At 28.7% G+C, this 19,230-nt stretch overlaps 1 protein-coding gene across 4 annotated transcripts in view; it reads left to right on the top strand.

The window, feature by feature from the left end:
- LOC143225586 (rho GTPase-activating protein 1-like) overlaps positions 1 to 17,350 on the top strand; it is a 39,328-nt gene extending 21,978 nt beyond the window's left edge. For all 4 annotated transcript variants that reach the window (XM_076455283.1, XM_076455284.1, XM_076455285.1 and 1 more), the window contains 5 exons: positions 569 to 645; positions 3,883 to 3,960; positions 4,398 to 4,526; positions 7,808 to 7,914; positions 11,973 to 17,350. In XM_076455283.1, the coding sequence (XP_076311398.1) occupies positions 569 to 645; positions 3,883 to 3,960; positions 4,398 to 4,526; positions 7,808 to 7,914; positions 11,973 to 12,143 (562 nt within the window). In that variant the 3' untranslated portion in view covers positions 12,144 to 17,350. The remainder of the gene's footprint in view (positions 1 to 568; positions 646 to 3,882; positions 3,961 to 4,397; positions 4,527 to 7,807; positions 7,915 to 11,972) is intronic.
- Positions 17,351 to 19,230: the final 1,880 nt, after the last annotated feature.

Raw genomic sequence — 19,230 nt, forward strand, 5'->3', positions numbered from 1 at the left:
TACAGATGAGAGGTTCTCTTCTTCTTTGCCTACCTAAGCAATGGTATGAATTCTATTTCACTTGCTCTGGTCTTTATTGAATTGGCTCCATCAGTCTGAGTTTGGTTTATTGCATTCTAAGCTTCTTCATGTTGGGGAAGAAGACATCCTTTTGGATGTTGCTGCCTTCTCTTTGTAATTCCAGTGGTTCACATGCAAAATTTTGTGGCTTTCAGGATAGACTGAAGGTTTGTCCACTTAGGTGTTGCTTGCCTTTTCTTTGAAATTTTGGTGGCTCAACATGCAACATATTTTAACTTCCAGATTGTGTTCCTTTTATGTCATATTTCTACTCTACAGTTATATCATATTGTGGTCTCATGCCCTACCTTGCTTCACCTTGGATCTAGCTTTGAGTTCACAGCCCCTTAATTCCAATGACAAGATGTGCAACCTCATCTGTGGAGCCTGGAAAGATCTTACGATAATGAACAGTGTTAACTCTGTTCATGTATATTAAAAGTAAAAATCAATAATTTGTTTTTTCAATAAAAATATTTGTTTAAAGTGATGGGTTTATTTATTATAGCATCAAAGAGCATAACGGTGGTGACCCCATACCTCGAGTTGTAAAAGAGTGTATTGCTTACCTTGACAATGATGCAGGTATTTATTTATATTTTACATTATTATTAATATATTTCTTAATAATTGTAATGCCTTTTTACTAAAAGCTTATTTCTATAAAACTTCACATTTCATATTGTTTAAATGAGATAGAGGCATTCATTAACATGTTCATGCACTGACATGTTGGGCTTACAATAATTTATTGTACTCTGTATATAAATTTTTGTTTTGTATAACAATATTCATTAAATCTTGTAACAAAACAAGTACTTGGTATAACAGTTACTGAAATTGATTCACTGTTACTTGTTATGAGTAGGATTGCAGCTGATAATTGGTTAGTATTTAGTATCTGATCTAATTGGTCATTTTGCCCAGTCTCGCTGAATATTTCTATCTATTCAGCAGTCAAGTAGTAGTAATTTTTACACTTAGAAAGAACATTATAACTTGAGACCTGCTGTTTGTATGAGTAGAAGATCATTTAGTAGAAGATCACTTAAATAATAACATTATTAATGTAGAACTGTAATAGTATTACAAGTTTTCTTATTTAAGAAGCTCATTTATCAGTAACATATGTTTTATGTTTGTGGCCACAAAGATTTCTCATTCAGATATGCTTGCTAAGTACTTAAACTTTTTAAGGAATTTGAGTTGTGATGCAAAATCAGTAGCTACCTCTACATTTTGTGGAAGTAGCTCATTTCTCTTTACCCTATAAGCATTATCAACTTCTGAGAACAAGTATTTGATACATATGCACTTGGTTAGGGTTGATAATAACCTTAATGTTCACTGAGATAGTAATAAAAATGAATCTCTTCAGTTTCTCTTAGAACAGCAGATGATGTTCTCACTTTAAAAGTGGCAGAGGTAGTACTCTACAATTTTTATTAAACACTCCATAATGAGATTTTGTTTGGCAAACACCCTAAGTTTGAGGCCCTTTACCACTATAAAAAAGTTGTATGCTTTACAATTTACATTTCACTTTAAAATCAGTAACTGCTTTAAATAAATCCCACAGAAGGCTTTCTTGTATTTTAAATTACTCATGATGATAACCAGTGAACACAGATGTTATTACTGAATCAATCTTCATATCACTAATAATTATCAACTGAAAGTGTGAAAGATCAGTGTTTGTGCTGCAAATGACAGGCCTGTGCATGTTGTATTTACTGAATGTTGCTAAGATAATACCTTCTTTCATGTTACAATTTACATGTACAGTATAATGTAATACAGGTTGCTATTTAAGAAATCATTGGATGTGTTCCAGGCATTACTAAACTGTTTATAAAACTTTTGTTTCTATTCAAAAATTTTATATGCAGTTATAGACAGTAGAGAGAATCAACTAGAATATGAGTATTTAACTGGAATTACTACATGATCTTTAGAAGAAGTATTATTACTGCTTCCTTGTTAATATGTAACTTGTGTCTTTTTTCAGTTTTATATTTACCTTTAGTATTATTTGTATATAATTGTCAGTGTCTTATGAAACTAATGAAACTGTTTAGATATATAAACTATTTAGTTATAAGTTATTATAAGTTTCCTTTAAGGTCATTGCAAAAAAATGTTTGACTTGCTTTTGTTTTCTGTTATTAAGTCTGATAACAAAGTATGTTATGTTCTGTCAGAAGTAAATCAACATGTGAAAGGTCACACTGTTTTATATGTTCTTTATATGAATAAGTGTAGTTACAGTTTGTTTTAATATTTTGAAAAGGTAATATTTGTATACATATTGTACTGCTTACATTATTTAAATCTCTCTTCATACCTGAGTCTCCAAGACTAGTGTGTATATGATGGTGTTGGTAGTGTCTAGGTTGTAAAAGAAAAAACAACCACTATTTATTGAAGAACCAAATACACTAATTGTTAATACACACATATTCTAATTTTCATCAGAATATTTCACTAAGCACGGATTTCATGAACTTGACTTCTCACATGATGTTACAAAGTGTTTGTTCAAATCACAAACTTGCTAAGAAATTTATGAAATGTACTCTTCATCAATTACTTAGGAAAACAAACATATAAACAAAATTGAATCTACCATTATGTAAATAAACAAGACAGCAAGAAAGCTGGTCTGAACAACTACAAAATTAGAAATTGTGAGGCAAAGTTTCTGAAACAAGTCAGTATCAGTAAATGACAGAATGTTTTTCAGATCTAACTTAGATTAAAAAGAAACCAGCAAGAATATAAGTAAAGAGACAAGAGTATCTCAAAGTTTGATTTATCATGTGTTTTTACTATTAGCTAGTGACAAAAAGAAAATAAAAGAAATTATAAATTTTTAGAGCTTCAAAACAGGAATAACATTAAATAAGGCTAAAGATTGTAAGATACTTGGTAGTAAGAATTACAATATGTCTTATTGCTGTGACTGAAACTAGTGGCTATGAAATTAAAATGCAGAAATATTGAGCACTAGTAAAACAAAATAAGGGTGTTAAAATTATAGTTCTAGATATTTTGTTCTTACATAAATACTAAAATAATTATGTTCTATAGTTTTTAGGTATACATATTTTAAAATGTGAAACATTAAATGTAATTTCATGTTGAAATATTGTACTAATACAGGCAGACTTCCATTCAGCATTGAAAAAATTAAATACTATTTTTTGTCTATTTATTAAAATGTTATCAAAATGAAAGAAGAGTTACTTTACTTCACAGACTGTTGATAACTGTATGTAACACCAAAAATATTACACAAAAACCTTTTTTGTCTTTTCTCTCTCTCTGTCTGTGATAATTAAATATAGTCAGTTAGCTACCCTATTTGGTAAATATAATTTTTTTTTCCATTTTCTAAGACAATTTGTTTTTATGAATTAGAATGAAACTCAAAAATTAAATCTAAATTTATAAAACAAGAATTCATTTTGTATTAAATCCACAGATAGAAAATATATAAACAAAATTAATTAATAATTTCAGGCAAGGGTTGATCATTGGTAGAACTGTATTTCAGAGATGGTACATTATAAGATTGACAGTCAATTCCCTAACACATATGGTGGGTGGTTGTGTACTGCTGACCAACTTCCTTTTTTCCAATCAGTAGATAAAAATTAGCAACATCAGATTTTCTTATATACAGTATAAAATACAAAATAGTATTTTGTACAAAACAGTACAAAATAATAGTAATAATTTTCACATCTGATCTTTTCTTATGGTTAAGAACTTTTTAAAGTAGTACATTTATAATATTAATTTACTTTTATTCTTGTACAGCACTTGAAACTGAGGGAATTTTCAGGAGATCAGCTAATACCCAAATTCTTAAAACAGTACAGAGTTTGTTTGATGAAGGTATGATATAACCAACTAAACTTGAAGGCTGTGTTTTTGTTATTGTGAGGTGTTTTACAAGCACAATTTTTTGTTCTATGTACAGAATTATTTCACTTGATAAGTTAACATTTGTTGTTGCCTAACAGGTTGTTATGTAAATACAGCTCTGATTAATTACATGAATTAATAATGAAAGTAAACCCCAAGAAACTTGATTTTGTTTATACCACTTTTCTTATGCCTTTAATGGCTGTAGTAGACACTAATCCCCTGAAAGCATAACCTAAAGCAGTAGTTTTAATAAAATAAAGTTACTTTTGGAGTTTAATGTCATTTTAACTTTACACTACTATGACTTCACTACTCAAGTAAGTGGTATAGTAAAGGAAAGAGGAAGTATGAGATGTGACTTCAATAAGATACAGTGTTATTGTTTTGTGTTTTATTAATTTTAGGTAAGCCAGTGAACTTTGATGAGCATGGTGATATTCTTGTTGCTGCTGTAATGATTAAGTCCTTTTTGAGAGAATTACCAGAACCTCTTCTAACTTTTGACTTGTATGATGACATTATAAGCTTTCAAGGTAAGCAACATTGTTTTGTTTTTCCACTTTTGTTTCTACACGAATAGTAATCTTCACAATAAGTCTTTGAAAGAAAATAAGTTTAGTAATGTAACTTCTCAAATGCCTACACCTTTTGTCCTACTGATAACTATTTTCCTTCATAACTTGCATTCCAGTTGCTATTGTAAAAGAAAATTTGATTTCTTGTATTATCTCAATTTACTATGTCATGAATAACTAAATTTTTAAAATAATTTAGTAAAAATTTACTAATAATGTAACATATGTTTTGGAATAACATGGTCCATCACAGCTCTTGTATCTTCTAAACTAAACTAAAACTATTGATAAATAAGTTAAAAACAACAACATAAAAAATTGCAAAGCCAGCCCTTTTTGTTCATGCACTTATCAAGCTTATACATAAACCTACTTAAATTTATTGCTTCTGCAGCATCTGAAGACAACCCATTTCAAAGGCCAACCATCCTTTTAGAAAAATAAAGCTGTCTTATCTGAAGATGAATCCTACCCTGCCAAATTTATGTCTTTCATAATCCTACTGTTCTCACTGTTAAGTAGGAAAAAATATGATGCATCAACTCTCTCAATTCTCTTTACAATGAGATCCCACTTAACTTTTCTTTTTTTCAAGCATAAACAATATTGCAAATTTCAACCTCTCTATCCAGGGCATCATTCTCTGAACCCTTTCAAACAGTTCAGTGTTTTTCCTTTGGTAAGGAGCCCAAGACTCAAGACTGAACACAATATTCGAAATGTAGCTTAACCAGTGACCTATACAGTGGAGTTATAACCACTTTAGACTTGTATTCAGTATATCCACAGATACAACCTAAAATTCAATTTACCACATCATTAGCAAAAGCACACTGTTTGGATGACTTTAGAAACTGATCAGCCATTATACCAAGATCCATTTCTTTCATGACACTGTTAAGGTTATTCCAATCCAAATTATATTTTTAATTTAAATTATGATAGCCAGCATTCAAAATTTTGCATTTATTATAATTAAAACCCATCTGCTATTTATTTGTCCAACTCACTAAATGATCTGAATTTTTTTGTAAATCAGCAGCATCTTCACAGCTAGCAACACCCATGACCTAAATAGCACCTGAAAATCTAAGTAATTTATTGGCCATTCATTCATCTATATGATTGATCTAAATCAAAAAGAGCAAAGGTTCTAAGACATTAATTGAGTTTCACTGAACTACATTTGTAACAATTCTCTGTTTTCTTCCATCCAGCCACTCATACATCCAATTTGCTAATTTATCCCCCACATCTTTAGAAACAATTTTTGTACAACCCTTTTATGTGGCACCTTGTCAGATGCAGTCATCTTGTTCGATCTTGTTTCAACTGTTCAAGATGTCGAATACTTCTTAAATCTTCATTTTATAACCCAGCTATCTCATGATCATTAGATACAAGCCTTCCTTTATCATCCTTCAAGGGTCCCCCTCCCATCCTAACACTTTTACTCTTAATGTATTCAAAGAAATCATTACTGTTAATCTTTACATTTTCAGCCAAACTTTTCTTATACATCCTATTTGATGTCCTAATTTCCTGTTTCACCAACTTTCTTGATATTCTATAATCTTCTAAGTATCCTGTCATACCAGTCAATTTAAATTTCTTTAATTTATGATGATTTTCTTTCATTTTATCTCTTATACTCTTTGTGAATCATCCTGGTTTTTTACTTGCAGCTACTCTTTTCTTTGTATAAGGATTATGTTTGTCTAGGAATATTTAAAAAATTATATTTAAGCAATTTCAACATTCAACCATTGTTTCCGAATGATTCAACTATCCAACTCACAGCTGATAATTCTTGGCACCCCTTCAAAATTTGCTCTTTTTTTATTATTATTATTATTTGTAATCAAAATATCATTATGCCTCATCTCCATATGCAGCAAAATATTGAACTTAATAGAGAAATGATCACTTGCACCCAGATGTTTCCCAAGTTCCATCATCTCAGTCATTTTGGAATTTGAAGTTAACAATAAATCTAAAATAGCATTGTTTCTGGTAGGCTTCTAGACTAGTAGTTTGACTTTAGCATTTCCAAATGTATATGCCTTAAACTTAAAATCGCTTGTAATTATGACCTCAGCTGAAATCTTAATCTCATTGTAAAGTTTCTCACTAATTTCATCAGTATCATGTAATAATCTGTAACAAATTCCCAGTAAAATACTTTTTCCTTTATTATATTCTCTAATATACATCCAAATAGATTCAATCTTTTTGCCATTGTCTTTTGTATCTTCATCTTCAACAGGATGTAACTCATATCTTACATATAAAGCCATTAAATCCCTATTAAATAGTCTGTAGTTCAAAGAAACTTCTGTCATCAAAATTATCTACATTTAACCATGTTTCAGTTATTCCCATTATATCAAAATCCATTCCTACTAGTGCTTTAAAGCCATCTGCTTTATTTCTTGTACTTCTAGCTTTATAACAGTACCATTTAAGCATACCCTTATAACCACTTCTGTATTCATTTTCTATGCCTTTTATTGTTTTTGCATGTAGTTTTTCCTGGCTCTCATCACTGTTTAGTCCTAGTTTAAAGCTTCCGTTATATCCAAGTTAATAGCCATAGCAAACAAGCCAGCCCCTACCCAATTTAAATGTGAACCATTCATTCCAAAAAGCTCCCTTCTTCCACTGCAATGATCCCACAATTCCAAACAGCCAATCTGCTCATCCTTACACACTAACCTAAGTCTAGCATTTAGCCCTAGTGATCTAATAGCAGCTTCATCCCTGCAGTTAATTCTGGACAGTATCCCTGACAAAATTAAGTTATGGCATTTTTCATTGAAAGCCTTTATCAACCCCTTGTACTTATTAATCAGCTTCTCTGACCTACCTTCTTCTTCATCATTAACCTCTACATGCACAATAAAATGTATCTCTGCTAGCCCTCTTTATTATATCTCCTACTCTATTAGTTATATCCTCTACCTCTGCCCCTGGTTAACATAATCTGATTCTGTTTTTCCTATTTACCCCAAAATACCCAAGTATGAAATGTGCTTAAATAATATAAAAGTTTTGGACTTCATAATCTTATGTTAACACTCAAATGTGTTTCTCGAAATGAAGAAAATATGTGGCACGATAATTAATCATGAATATCATAAAATAGATAAACTGTCTCATTGTTTGTTATTAGTATGTTCATTTTAAAACTAGAACATTGAAGTAACATTAACTATAGTAATATTTTTCTGTGGAAACAGAACTGGAGCAGACTGAGAAACTTCCTGTTGCCAAGTCTTTGATACTGCAGAGGTTACCAGAAGATAACTATCTTCTTCTCAAATACATTGTTGAATTTCTTGTCAAGGTAAAATAATTTCTTTAGTTTCTTGTAAAAAAAACAAAAAAACATTATTCTTTAGTGTAATGGAAAATGTGACATAATATTGCTAATTAAAAATGTTATTTTACAGGAAATAACTATTCTGATATCATAAAGAACTGGTATTTTAATGTGTTCTAAGAAACAAAGTATTCATTAAATTCTAAGCTATTGGACTGATAAACAGTTCTTGTAGGTTTACGCAGTCCTTGAAGAAATATAGTACATTGGGTGTAAATTTGAACAAAAATTAGAAAATCATCGTGACATCAAACAAAGTAACCAGGAAGAGTGCTTATAAATTAATTAAGGAATGGGAATAACCAATTTGTAAAGTATCCAGTTTTATAGCAAGTGATATCACAATCATAGGCTATACATTATTCCTTTATATAAATATTGTATAAAGTATATAAAAGTATATGCTGTATGAAATCCACAGATAACTAAACACTTTCAACACATAAGTAATAATATATATGAACTCCTTAAACTAAATCACTTTTCAAATTAGCCATAACCAGTTAGGGGTCATGTTGTGGTGTTTATTGACTTGCATTCAAAATTTTATTGAACTACTATTTTATGAACTTATCAATAAGTATGGAATCACATTGTAGATTAAAATTCAAACTTTAATATTACATATCAGTTAATTTCTTAATTTAAGTTTAAATATTAAAATAAGACATCTAAATATAGATTTTAGTGAGTCATGTAGTACTTTGAATGCAGCACTGTTTAAAATTAGATGTTTGTGATGTCTAAATAATAAGTTTATAGTTTCATACAAGTTATGAATCAAATTACTAATATTATTAAGCTGGAATGTATAATAATAACCCTGTATCTTTTTGTTTTGGTGAGATATGGCTTATGTACTGAATCAGATGCAGTGGCCCTGTTCACTTCTTTCCATTTTTGAAAAATCTAACTTTTGTGTTTAAAATACTTGTAATCTTAACTGAAAGTCTACAAACTTTGTGAAGATACACAAAGTGTATCCAAAGTTGAAGTGCAGATACTTAACATGTGAAAATGTGTAGATGAACATGTGTATATTATACAGAGCCTGTAGTGAAAGAGGAAAAACAAAATATGAAATGTACCCCTTGTGAGATAAAGTTTGAATGATTAAGTAATTGGATGAACAATTTGAGTTTGGCAGTCATTTCAATTTTACCTTATTAATGCTGTGAGTGAGGAGGTTAATAGTAAAGTAAGTGAGGCTGACACCATAAAAAAGTGACTTTTAAAAATTAAGCATGGTTAAAGTTCAGAGTTAAGAGAAAATAAATTCCTGTGCTGAACTTCACTGAGGTAACATCATCAGGCAAACAGGGAACAACAGAGTTACTGAAAAAAGGGTAATGTTCTATTGTAACCTGCTTGCTTAGTGATGTTGAGTTAACTCAAGTGAAATGTAACAAATAAACTTACCTTTGAATCTGAATTTTAGTTATGTTTTACTTTCACTGTGTGTAGTGTAACTTATTTAATATTAATAGAAAATTAGAGCCATTTAATGTCTCATATAGCTCAGATAACTGTCTGTTGAATGAGTTGTTTGTATACTACATCTCTAAAGAGAAAAAGGACAACCCCTTTTATTTATAGCATTACATTTTAAGCTTGGCTTTGACAGGTACTTTTTCTTGTAAGTATATGTGTAATGCACTTTTAGCATTTTACACACACTCACAACTTTTTATCTGGGTACATTCTCTTTAGTATGTTATCAATTTAAAGTGTTTTAAGATTGTTTTTCTTGTAGAGAAGCAACAGTGTTGATATTGTCACTTGTATCTGTAACATTTTTCTTGTGGCTTATTCTAATTAAGCTATATGCTCATTCATATAAGATTGTAAAGATTCTAGTGAATTATTGTTTGTCAGTCTGGAAGCTCAGGAATTAATAAAATTTTGTTTCTTGGTATTCAACTAAAAATGTTTGAATTGTTCTAACAGTTTTTAAATAAATCCTTAGATTGTTTAATCTTTCAGTAGTATCCAATTTAAAAAAAAAAAGACAACAACTTTGAATTACTATTAAGAGTTTGTAAATAACACCTTAGACTATGTAATCTCTCACTGGGCAAAGTTTATCTTTCAGCATGTAATATTAACATAATGTATGTTTTTTTAAAGGAAATTCAATGTAACAAGGTATATAAACATTTTCTTTGTAGGCTTCAGAGTAAATTGGGGAAGTAAATGAAGTCACATTTCCAACTGAAATTCTTATTAACGTGCTGAGATTTAGTTTAAAAATAAAAGTTATTAGATAACATTCTGCTAAGTTATTCCATAGACAGTAAAATCAGCTGGCAACTAGTAGGTGATTTCCAATGTTAATAATTTAGCCACCACTTATTAAAGGTTTGATTCAAATTTTAATTTCCCTGCTATGTTTACTGTCAAATTATGTATAGCATCCTAATAGAAAAGGTTTAATTTTGACTTTATTTTATTTATAACTGCAAATGAATTTGACTGATAACTCAGGAGAAAAGTCATTGAATACCCGCCTGGTTATGAGTAATAAGCAATAGATTTAGTTTTAACTATAATGTGTACATTTATTTCTAAACATAGGGTTAAACTGTCAGGATGATGCCATTTTTCTGGGCATGTTACTGCATTACATTCAAAATTTAGTTGCAACACTTTACAATCAATGTATTTTAATGAAATTGTTATTATCAAATATGTTATATTTTAAAGTTTTATGTTATCTAAGTTTTATTCCTTTTTTTAAAAAAGAAACCTCTTAAAAATAATTAAAACTGCAGTTTTTATTGTCATATGACAAGATCACAGTTACAAATCTCAATTTTTAGAAGTGGTATAGAAAAAAAAAACTGTGAGTGCATTGTTTAACATTTTCATTCAGATGCTTAAAGTATGTTATATACGAGTTACTTACCATTAATTCAAATGTATTCAAAGAACTTGTCCTGGAGGAAACTGTTGTAAAAATTCCTCAGCTCAAGATAAGTCATGCCCACTTTCAAAGTAGAATACGTACTGTTGAACAACAGTTTCAACGTGAGTGACAGGTTATAACCAATAAAAAGGACAGATTTTTATGATATATGTTATAACAAGGGCAAGAAAGTTAGACAATGTATACATTTTACAAATAAAGTCAAAATTAAACATAGCCTGTTGTTGAAAGAGGTGTCCTTAGTGCTTTGCTAGTTTTTCTCACCTAATACATGTTAGTTTTGCATAAAGGTATGACTTTTATATTTTAGTTAATTATGTATTACTTGTGTTTTAAAATTCATATTTGAAAAATTTAATAATTTAAATTAATTCTGTGCTTTGTGTCAATTAACCAACATTCATAAAGTTAGTACAAACAACATTTTACCAGAGGCTAAACTGTCTCTGTCAATGTTAATATTATAATGCCCACAGGCACCTTTTGATGTATGTCAGTGCAAATAGTCAAAGATAAAGAACATGGAAGGAAAATGAAACTTGAAAAATAAGCTGTAAGTGAAAAGATAAATATGTGAAATTATGCATATGACCCAAAGTAGATATTTTAAAATTATTTAACAACGAGATAAAAGGTAGGTATATATTTCCATTTCTTAATTTTATAAATTTCAATACACTGTATATTGATGATGACAGTTAAGAGTTAGTAATGTTTTACAGAAATTGATAAATAAAATATAACAGTTTCCTTTAAAAATCACTTAGGAGGTTCTAGAGATCATAGAAGTGAAAGATATTTTGATATTGCACCTAAGTATAAACTTATTATATAAACGTAATGTAGGCAATAGTATTCAGTTTCTGAATTGTTTTTAATTTTGTGTAGTTCAAATATGATATGTATAATAATATATTGCATTTTTATTACTAATTTTTAAACTTTAATTTTGTTATTATGTTCTTGTTAAAATTTGTGGTTTATTTAAAATTTATATTTTTGACGTGAGGTACAATGATGTAAATAAAGTATATCAGTTTTAGATTATTTGTTTTGAAATTATTAGTTTTAGTAATTATTTTCATTTTTTAATTAGGTGATCAATTGCAGTGACTTGAACAAAATGACTGCCTCCAATCTTGCGATTGTATTTGGTCCGAACTTAGTGTGGTCACAGAGCCGCCAAGCCTCTCTTTCGTCCATAACTCACATCAACCACTTTACAGAATTTCTGTTGAAGAACCATAATCTAATGTTTACTAAGTGAAGCACATTAAACATATTAAAAGAGTGACAATGTTTTATATTTCTCTTCAGCACTCACTAACACTTTTTGGGGGTATATTTTGCAAGCCAGAAATTTTTATGTTGGTTTTATTTTTTGTTTAGTTTTTCTGACAGTTTCCAGAGTGCTTTTATTTCTTCACGTAGTTATCATACAGTTTAATCTTTGTTAATACATATAAGAATAGGTTGAATATCCAAATACACTTTTGATACATATCAGCTTTTCTACCTAATCCATTTTAAGATTTTAGTCCTTGAGATACACATGGTCTCCTTGCTTTATTTGGATAAAACCATTATGTTATTGGCTTTCATGAAGTACAGCTTTATTGTGTTTTCTTTCTGTATTTAACACACAAATACTTATGTTTATAAGTGTGAGAAGAAAAGCAGTAATTACATCCATGGTATTCTATTCTTGTTTTTTCATATAAAGGTTAAAACTTTTGAAAGAAAATCCTGAATGGACTTTTTTTAAAATACCTTATTCACTGGAGTCCATATATGTGTATATATTACTGTGACAATTAAATAACATATAAAGTATTGAAACCTGTATGTAATGTATGAAAAACTACAGGAATATAATATTGTGAAGCAAATGAATGAATAAGCAGATTTATACACTTTATACCGATTTTTAAAGATAAGCAGTGTGTGTTATCATAAGGGTAATTATAATTATCTTATAAACTTGAATAAAGCTGAGTAACCTTACTCCTAAACATAATTTAAATTTTATTAGTTTATTGTGTTATCACTAGCAAGCCTTTGTTTTTTTGCTTTTAAAACTTATGTGAGACTTAAAAAATGTTAAAAACATAAAATGGAACTTAAATTAAACATGCATGTTTAGCCGTGATGTTTCCATTTTGTGTTAAATTCCTTTCCTTTTACCTGTCCATGTATTTATTTTCTCTTATCACTCCTACCTTCATCTATGTTTCATACTGCATGGAATCTTGGTGTTTATTCATCAGACAGGGCATTAATACTCATTAATGCTCAAATATAGAAATTTATGGTTGATTGGCAACATTATGACTTTGTAGCATTATAAATTATTCTTATAGAAATATTTAATGAAAATATAATTTAAAAACAAAAAACATTTAGCATTTGACCTAAGTGTAATTTGTGTGAATTCACTGTAGGTTTGTAACATGGGGAAATAGTATAGCAGTTTTGTACATGAATATCATGTATTCACAACTGTCCAATTCTCTGTGTGTGTTATAACAACTTGTTTTTTGTTTATTTTTTTGTACATATAAGTTCTGACATAGAATCTTCACTAAATATTTGATGTCAAATCATATGTGATTCTGTGGATAGCATAACTGTATTTTTAAGTCTTACTATGAGAAACTAATGTTGGTCATATTTTTATATTATTCATAGAAATTAATTTCCACTGTTTTTAAATTTCAGTAACATTAGTATATTTTGGAAAAAATATTTATTTACTCCCACAAAGTGTTTAATCACAATAACTTACGAAAACAATACAGAATGCTAAGTAAAATAATCTAATGTTTATAGTTTCTTTATAAACTAAGGTTATTCATACTGTTCTTACATTGAAAACTGAAGTGTTGCTCCTTTTTGCTGACATATATGAAATGAATACTGTAATAACTATTTAAGTAACTTGTATAACTTACCATATGATTTGGGCAGACACTGGCTAGTAAAATAACAGTTTTTTTCTTAGACATATTATGAGCTATGTTTGCAGTAAGAAATACTTAAGAAATGAATATCATGAGATTACTTTTATTGTTTTTTTTAAGTAACTTATTAAATCTTTTTAACCCTGCATGTTTTTTTATCATCAAGAATACACTTGTAATAAACCCAACGTCTCAGAACATAGACTGTCAGATGTTATGCTGATCTTGCGTGTATGTAGTAAATAAGGTTTAGTTTAATGATTTCTATTGGCATCATTGTCTTTAGCATGTTGCTGGCCTTTACTAAGCTAGCTGACATCAAGTTAATGAACTGTAAATATTTGATGTGGAAAAGAAAACACATAATTTTTTGAGCAATATACAGTAATTACTGTAGGATGTTAATTCCAAACCTGAAAACATATTTGTTATTAATGTCATTTGTCCTCTCATGATACTTATGTTTTCTTAACTTTTATTCAGGGTAGTTGAGTTTATTATACTTGGATGAGATCTGAAGTTTCATATATTAACATTTCTTCTACCTTTGAATTGTATGGCTGTAAAAACTTATAATGAAGTCATTCCATGTTAGTTAGGCTGTTTTTGTTCTTTCAAAAATCATGGTATATTAACTAGTTTTCTTATTTGTAATTTTGATTTGTTTTTCTTTAATTCTCCAGAAGTTAACATCAACATTTATTTCACACAATCAGTTCTTTTTATTTCTCATTGAAGTTGTCTTCTGTGGTTTAGGGAGACTTATGATAACTTAATCTGTTCCAGTTATTGATAGTCTGACAGAACTTTAATCTGACTATATAAGTATGTGCAGACCACAAAATGAAAGTTCTTAGAAGTTGTTTATGTGTAATGTTTGATAAATATGAAATTACTGGTCAGTTTGACAGAATGGATGCACTCTTGGTAAAAGAAAAAAATATTTAAAATGCTTGGTATTATCTGTTGCATCAAAAATCATTTTTGTTTGCTTGGTTTTTTTCATTTTTGTTATGGTTTGTGTTTTTATTATAAATTGCAAATACCATTCCATTCTGTTTTTATAATTGTATGTGTTCAAGAATGCATAACAGTTAAGAAAAAAAATACCAGAAACATATACTCACTTGAGCTGCTTATTAGTCACCTGGTCATAATGCAGTATTTTTGTGAGTATTTAATAGACCTGATAAATAGATATTTTTTGGTTTATAAAGCTGAAGTGTGAACTTTGTATTGTTTGTATTTTTTAACCTTAAGTAACCTTTAAATACTAACCTGGTCATAAGTGTGACAACCCATTTTATTTGTAAGTAAACAGAAAGTGATTAAATTCAAGATAAATTTATTAACTGTATTAAAGTTAAAACATTGAAACTATTATCTTGTATTTACTTGCTAAGAAATGAATTGTACATTATAAATTTGGTGAAATTTTTAGGTATATATTTTGTATATGTTTTTTAATACTATGATTTTTTACTGATATATCTATTTTAACTTTTTACATAGTTAAACAGAAATAAAGTTTGACAAATATCATTTAATCTAGATCCTCTATTTTAGATGTTACTTAAGGAATCTAAATGGCTATAAATGAAAACAAAAGTCTGAGGTCGTATTCAATAAACAGATTTGACCACTGGTTTTAAACTTCGGTGCTAATGTGCACATGCATGAGTGTGTGTGTATATATATGTTAAATGAAAGCTTAACACCATATCTGATATTCTAACAGAAATAATGTCTTTATTACCATTTATGGTATATAGTTCAACTGGCTTGGAATTTAAAAGTTTTTGTATAGTAATAATAATAAAAAAATGCTTTTTTATCCATGTAAATATGTTTTTGTTGCTTTTGTGCTAATTCATAATTTTCATTTTTGATTCATCAGCTCACAAGGTTAAAATAAGAAATGAACCAAATACTAGTGTCTGCCTTTTGATGTTTTAAGAAATTGATTCCATGCTGTATTAAGTGTATTTTCTTTATTTGAGTAGCTTGTAAGTGAATGTTAAACTGTACTAAATTGTATGTTATTCAAAAGTAAGTTTATTTTTTCTTTATCTTATTTTGTTTTGTACTGTCTATTAGACATGATACATTACAATTGTGATTTTGTCTAACAAGCAGTTATTAACATCATTTGCTCAATTAAACAACACAGATGGTGCTCTGCTCTTGTGGTTAAAAAAAACCAATATACAGGTTGTAATGAGTAGTTACACTGTAGTAACTTCTTTAGAATCTGTGAGTTATAGTTACAAACATAAGAATTTATTAAGTATAGTTTCAAATCAACTATTATTTTATAAGTTAAATACATATGGGTAAAGTAGGAAGTTGATAAAAAAATTTAGTATACTTGAGCATACCAGCGAGGTTGATATTGTATCATATTATTTTATTATTTCTTTAGTTTTAAGAAAACTGATGAATTAATATAGTTATCTTGTAGTGATTCTTGATCTTGTGCAAAGTAACACAGAACTTTAATATCCATATTTAGAATAATATGATAACTTCAATGTTCAAGTATATTCTTGTAGCAGTAACAATATTATTGAGTAAGTTGCTTCTTTACTACATGTGTTTCGTTCTGCCAATAAGAAATTAGCAAAGAAATTTAACAAGATTATTTTAAATACTTGTTTGTCATAAGCATTTTTCTACAGTTAAATCATAAAAAGGTTTACTGAGAAAAATATAAATTTTAGTAGAAGAAAATGCCTAGGCACACTGGACAACATAGATATAGAGCATTACTTTTATAGTATACAATGTGCATGTTAAATGACTTTTAGTCTAATTTTATGAGTAAACAGTATGTACGTGTTTTAGTGCTTTGTCAGATAGGTTCAGAAACCAGTGTCTGAGCATGTGCAATACACAGTGTTTTGAATGAGAATTGAAGTTTCATGACTGTGTATTTACATCGAAAGTATGTAGAGTTAGTATTAGCTTTGTGCACATACATTTAGAGATAGTATTTCCAGTTTTCTGTAGGTAAACTTAACTCGCTTCAATTTTTGTATGATAGTGTTTAGAAACATGCTCAGTAGTTTGTAACAAATGTTTTTATTTACCCTCCTTTAAAGCATTCAAACAAAGTGTAACAAATTTGTAATAAACTGCTATTCATATTTACTTTTATTTATAGGTGCTAAACTGTTGTAAACACTTGTGTGATAATTCTAACTTGGAGGTACTGGTTATTTAATTGTGTCATATGCATGTACAATAAAAAAATCAGTTATTACAAAATTATGTAGTCTTTACAGATTATGGATATATATATTTAATGCAAGCTTTAGCAAAATGAGAGAAGTTTAAAAATGAATTTTATGTATGTAGTACTGAAAGTGTTGTGAACAAGATTTTGTACCACTTTAAATATAGTGAAAGAGAATTTGTAGTTCTGGAGCTAGAACTTCAGTGTACCCATTAGGTTTAAAAATGTGTACAAAGAGTTGAAGAAATGAAAGGTAAAAAATAAATGTAGCAACCAAAAGTTTGATTTGTTTTTCTTTAATTGCTCTTGGTATTAAAATACAGTTTGAAATCACCTACATGACATCCACTCTTTTTGAATAGCTGTTCCATGGTGAATGAAATACAGTTTTTAAATCAGGTACGTGACATCCATCCTTCGTGAATGGCTGGTCCATGGTGGATGAAATATTGTTTTTAAATCAGGTACGTGACATCCATCCTTCGTGAATGGCTGGTCCATGGTGGATGAAATATTGTTTTTAAATCATTCAACTTTCTACTCTTTCCAGAAAAATTAATCCATAAGTAAGTTAAATATGTTTTTTACGCTGGTGTTTATATTTCCTAAAAGACCACTTCCAGTGAATTAGAAAGTTCTAAACCAACCAAACTTTTGTCTTTCTTACTTTGCAGGCTTTATTGTCACTACACATATTTCAGTTTGAAGAAAATCATAAGTTTTTCAACAATGCTTTTTTTTTTTTTTTAATAGCAGCCACACACACACACTGCATAATACATGCTATTCAAATATTTTTAATTGTTGGTCACAATTCCATTCTATAAAAGTATTCATTTTTTAAAGTCACTTAAATGTGTTGCTGGTGACTTATTTCATTTTTTCTACAAATTACCTTTATTTAATGAATATAAATGTAGTATATGAGCTTATGTGCCATGTCTTTATATATGGTTTGTTAATTCTTATGAAGTTAGTTCTTCCATTCATTTTAGTAACACCTAATGTATATTATAATTTGGACTAGTCTTACAACATCTTGTGCTTATGCTAAACTTGTTTTTTTAAAAGTTCATTTCTAAAATGCTGTAATTATAGAGGTGTGTACATATATTTTGTAGTATGTTGCTGGTACATTTTATGGTTCAGGGTGTGTCAAAGGTTCATACTTATGGATAGAAGTCACTATTAATCTTTATTTTAAAAATTGCATGCCATCAACTTGCACATGCAAATCACATGTATTTTACCTTGATCTGTATACAATCATCTATTTTATACATATTTTTGTCTCAAATATAAATAAATATATCAATCATACATAACAGAATGGGCATGAGTACAAACTCGAGACACCTTGTATGTTTAAATATTTTTAATTCATCACGTAATAAATAGTCCCTTGTGTAACATTATGTTTAACCCTGCATTAGTCTTCTGCAAAAAGTTTCCATTGTCACTCTTCCATGGGGTGTCTGACCATACTCCATCATAAAAAAAATTAAGTTAAAATATTTAAATAGTAATAAACTATTATTTTGGAAACAAAAAACACTAACACTTAAAATATTTTCCATTATTAATTAACAAATGAACATTTAATATAACAATTCTTTTTTTTTCTTCCTAAACTAAGTGTAACAATTTAACACAAACTCGCTACATATTGAAGCTACTAAGAACAACAAATGTATATGCTTCCATTTGTCTGCACTGATGTTCACAAAGTGTTTGGGATACATGAAGACCACAGAAGATTAAGGTATGATTAACTAAAGACAAAGTAGAATATAAAATTCTCTGTTCTGTGTACAAATAAACTTGTGGTTACCAGTAAAATGCAAATTAAAGATGTTTTGAGTAATTGTTTCTGAAATTTGGGTTATTTCAAACAACACAAGTGTAAAATTATTTACTCTGAAAGATTTTATATTTTGTATTATAAGTTTAAGGTTTTGAATTTATTTCATAAAATATCACAAAAGTTTGTGTTAATCTGTTAAAATTAATTAAGTATTTTGGATTATTTTATGTTTGATTAGAATATATATTACCACATTAGTTTGTTTTTATAAACTTGTAGAATGTATTATTATTTAGACTGCATCAAAATTTGTGGCAAGACCATTTGGTTATAGAAGTAGGGAACAACTAACCAA

Source organism: Tachypleus tridentatus, chromosome 9 (genome assembly GCF_004210375.1).
Source record: "Tachypleus tridentatus isolate NWPU-2018 chromosome 9, ASM421037v1, whole genome shotgun sequence".
NCBI classification, from domain to species: Eukaryota; Metazoa; Arthropoda; class Merostomata; order Xiphosura; family Limulidae; genus Tachypleus; species Tachypleus tridentatus.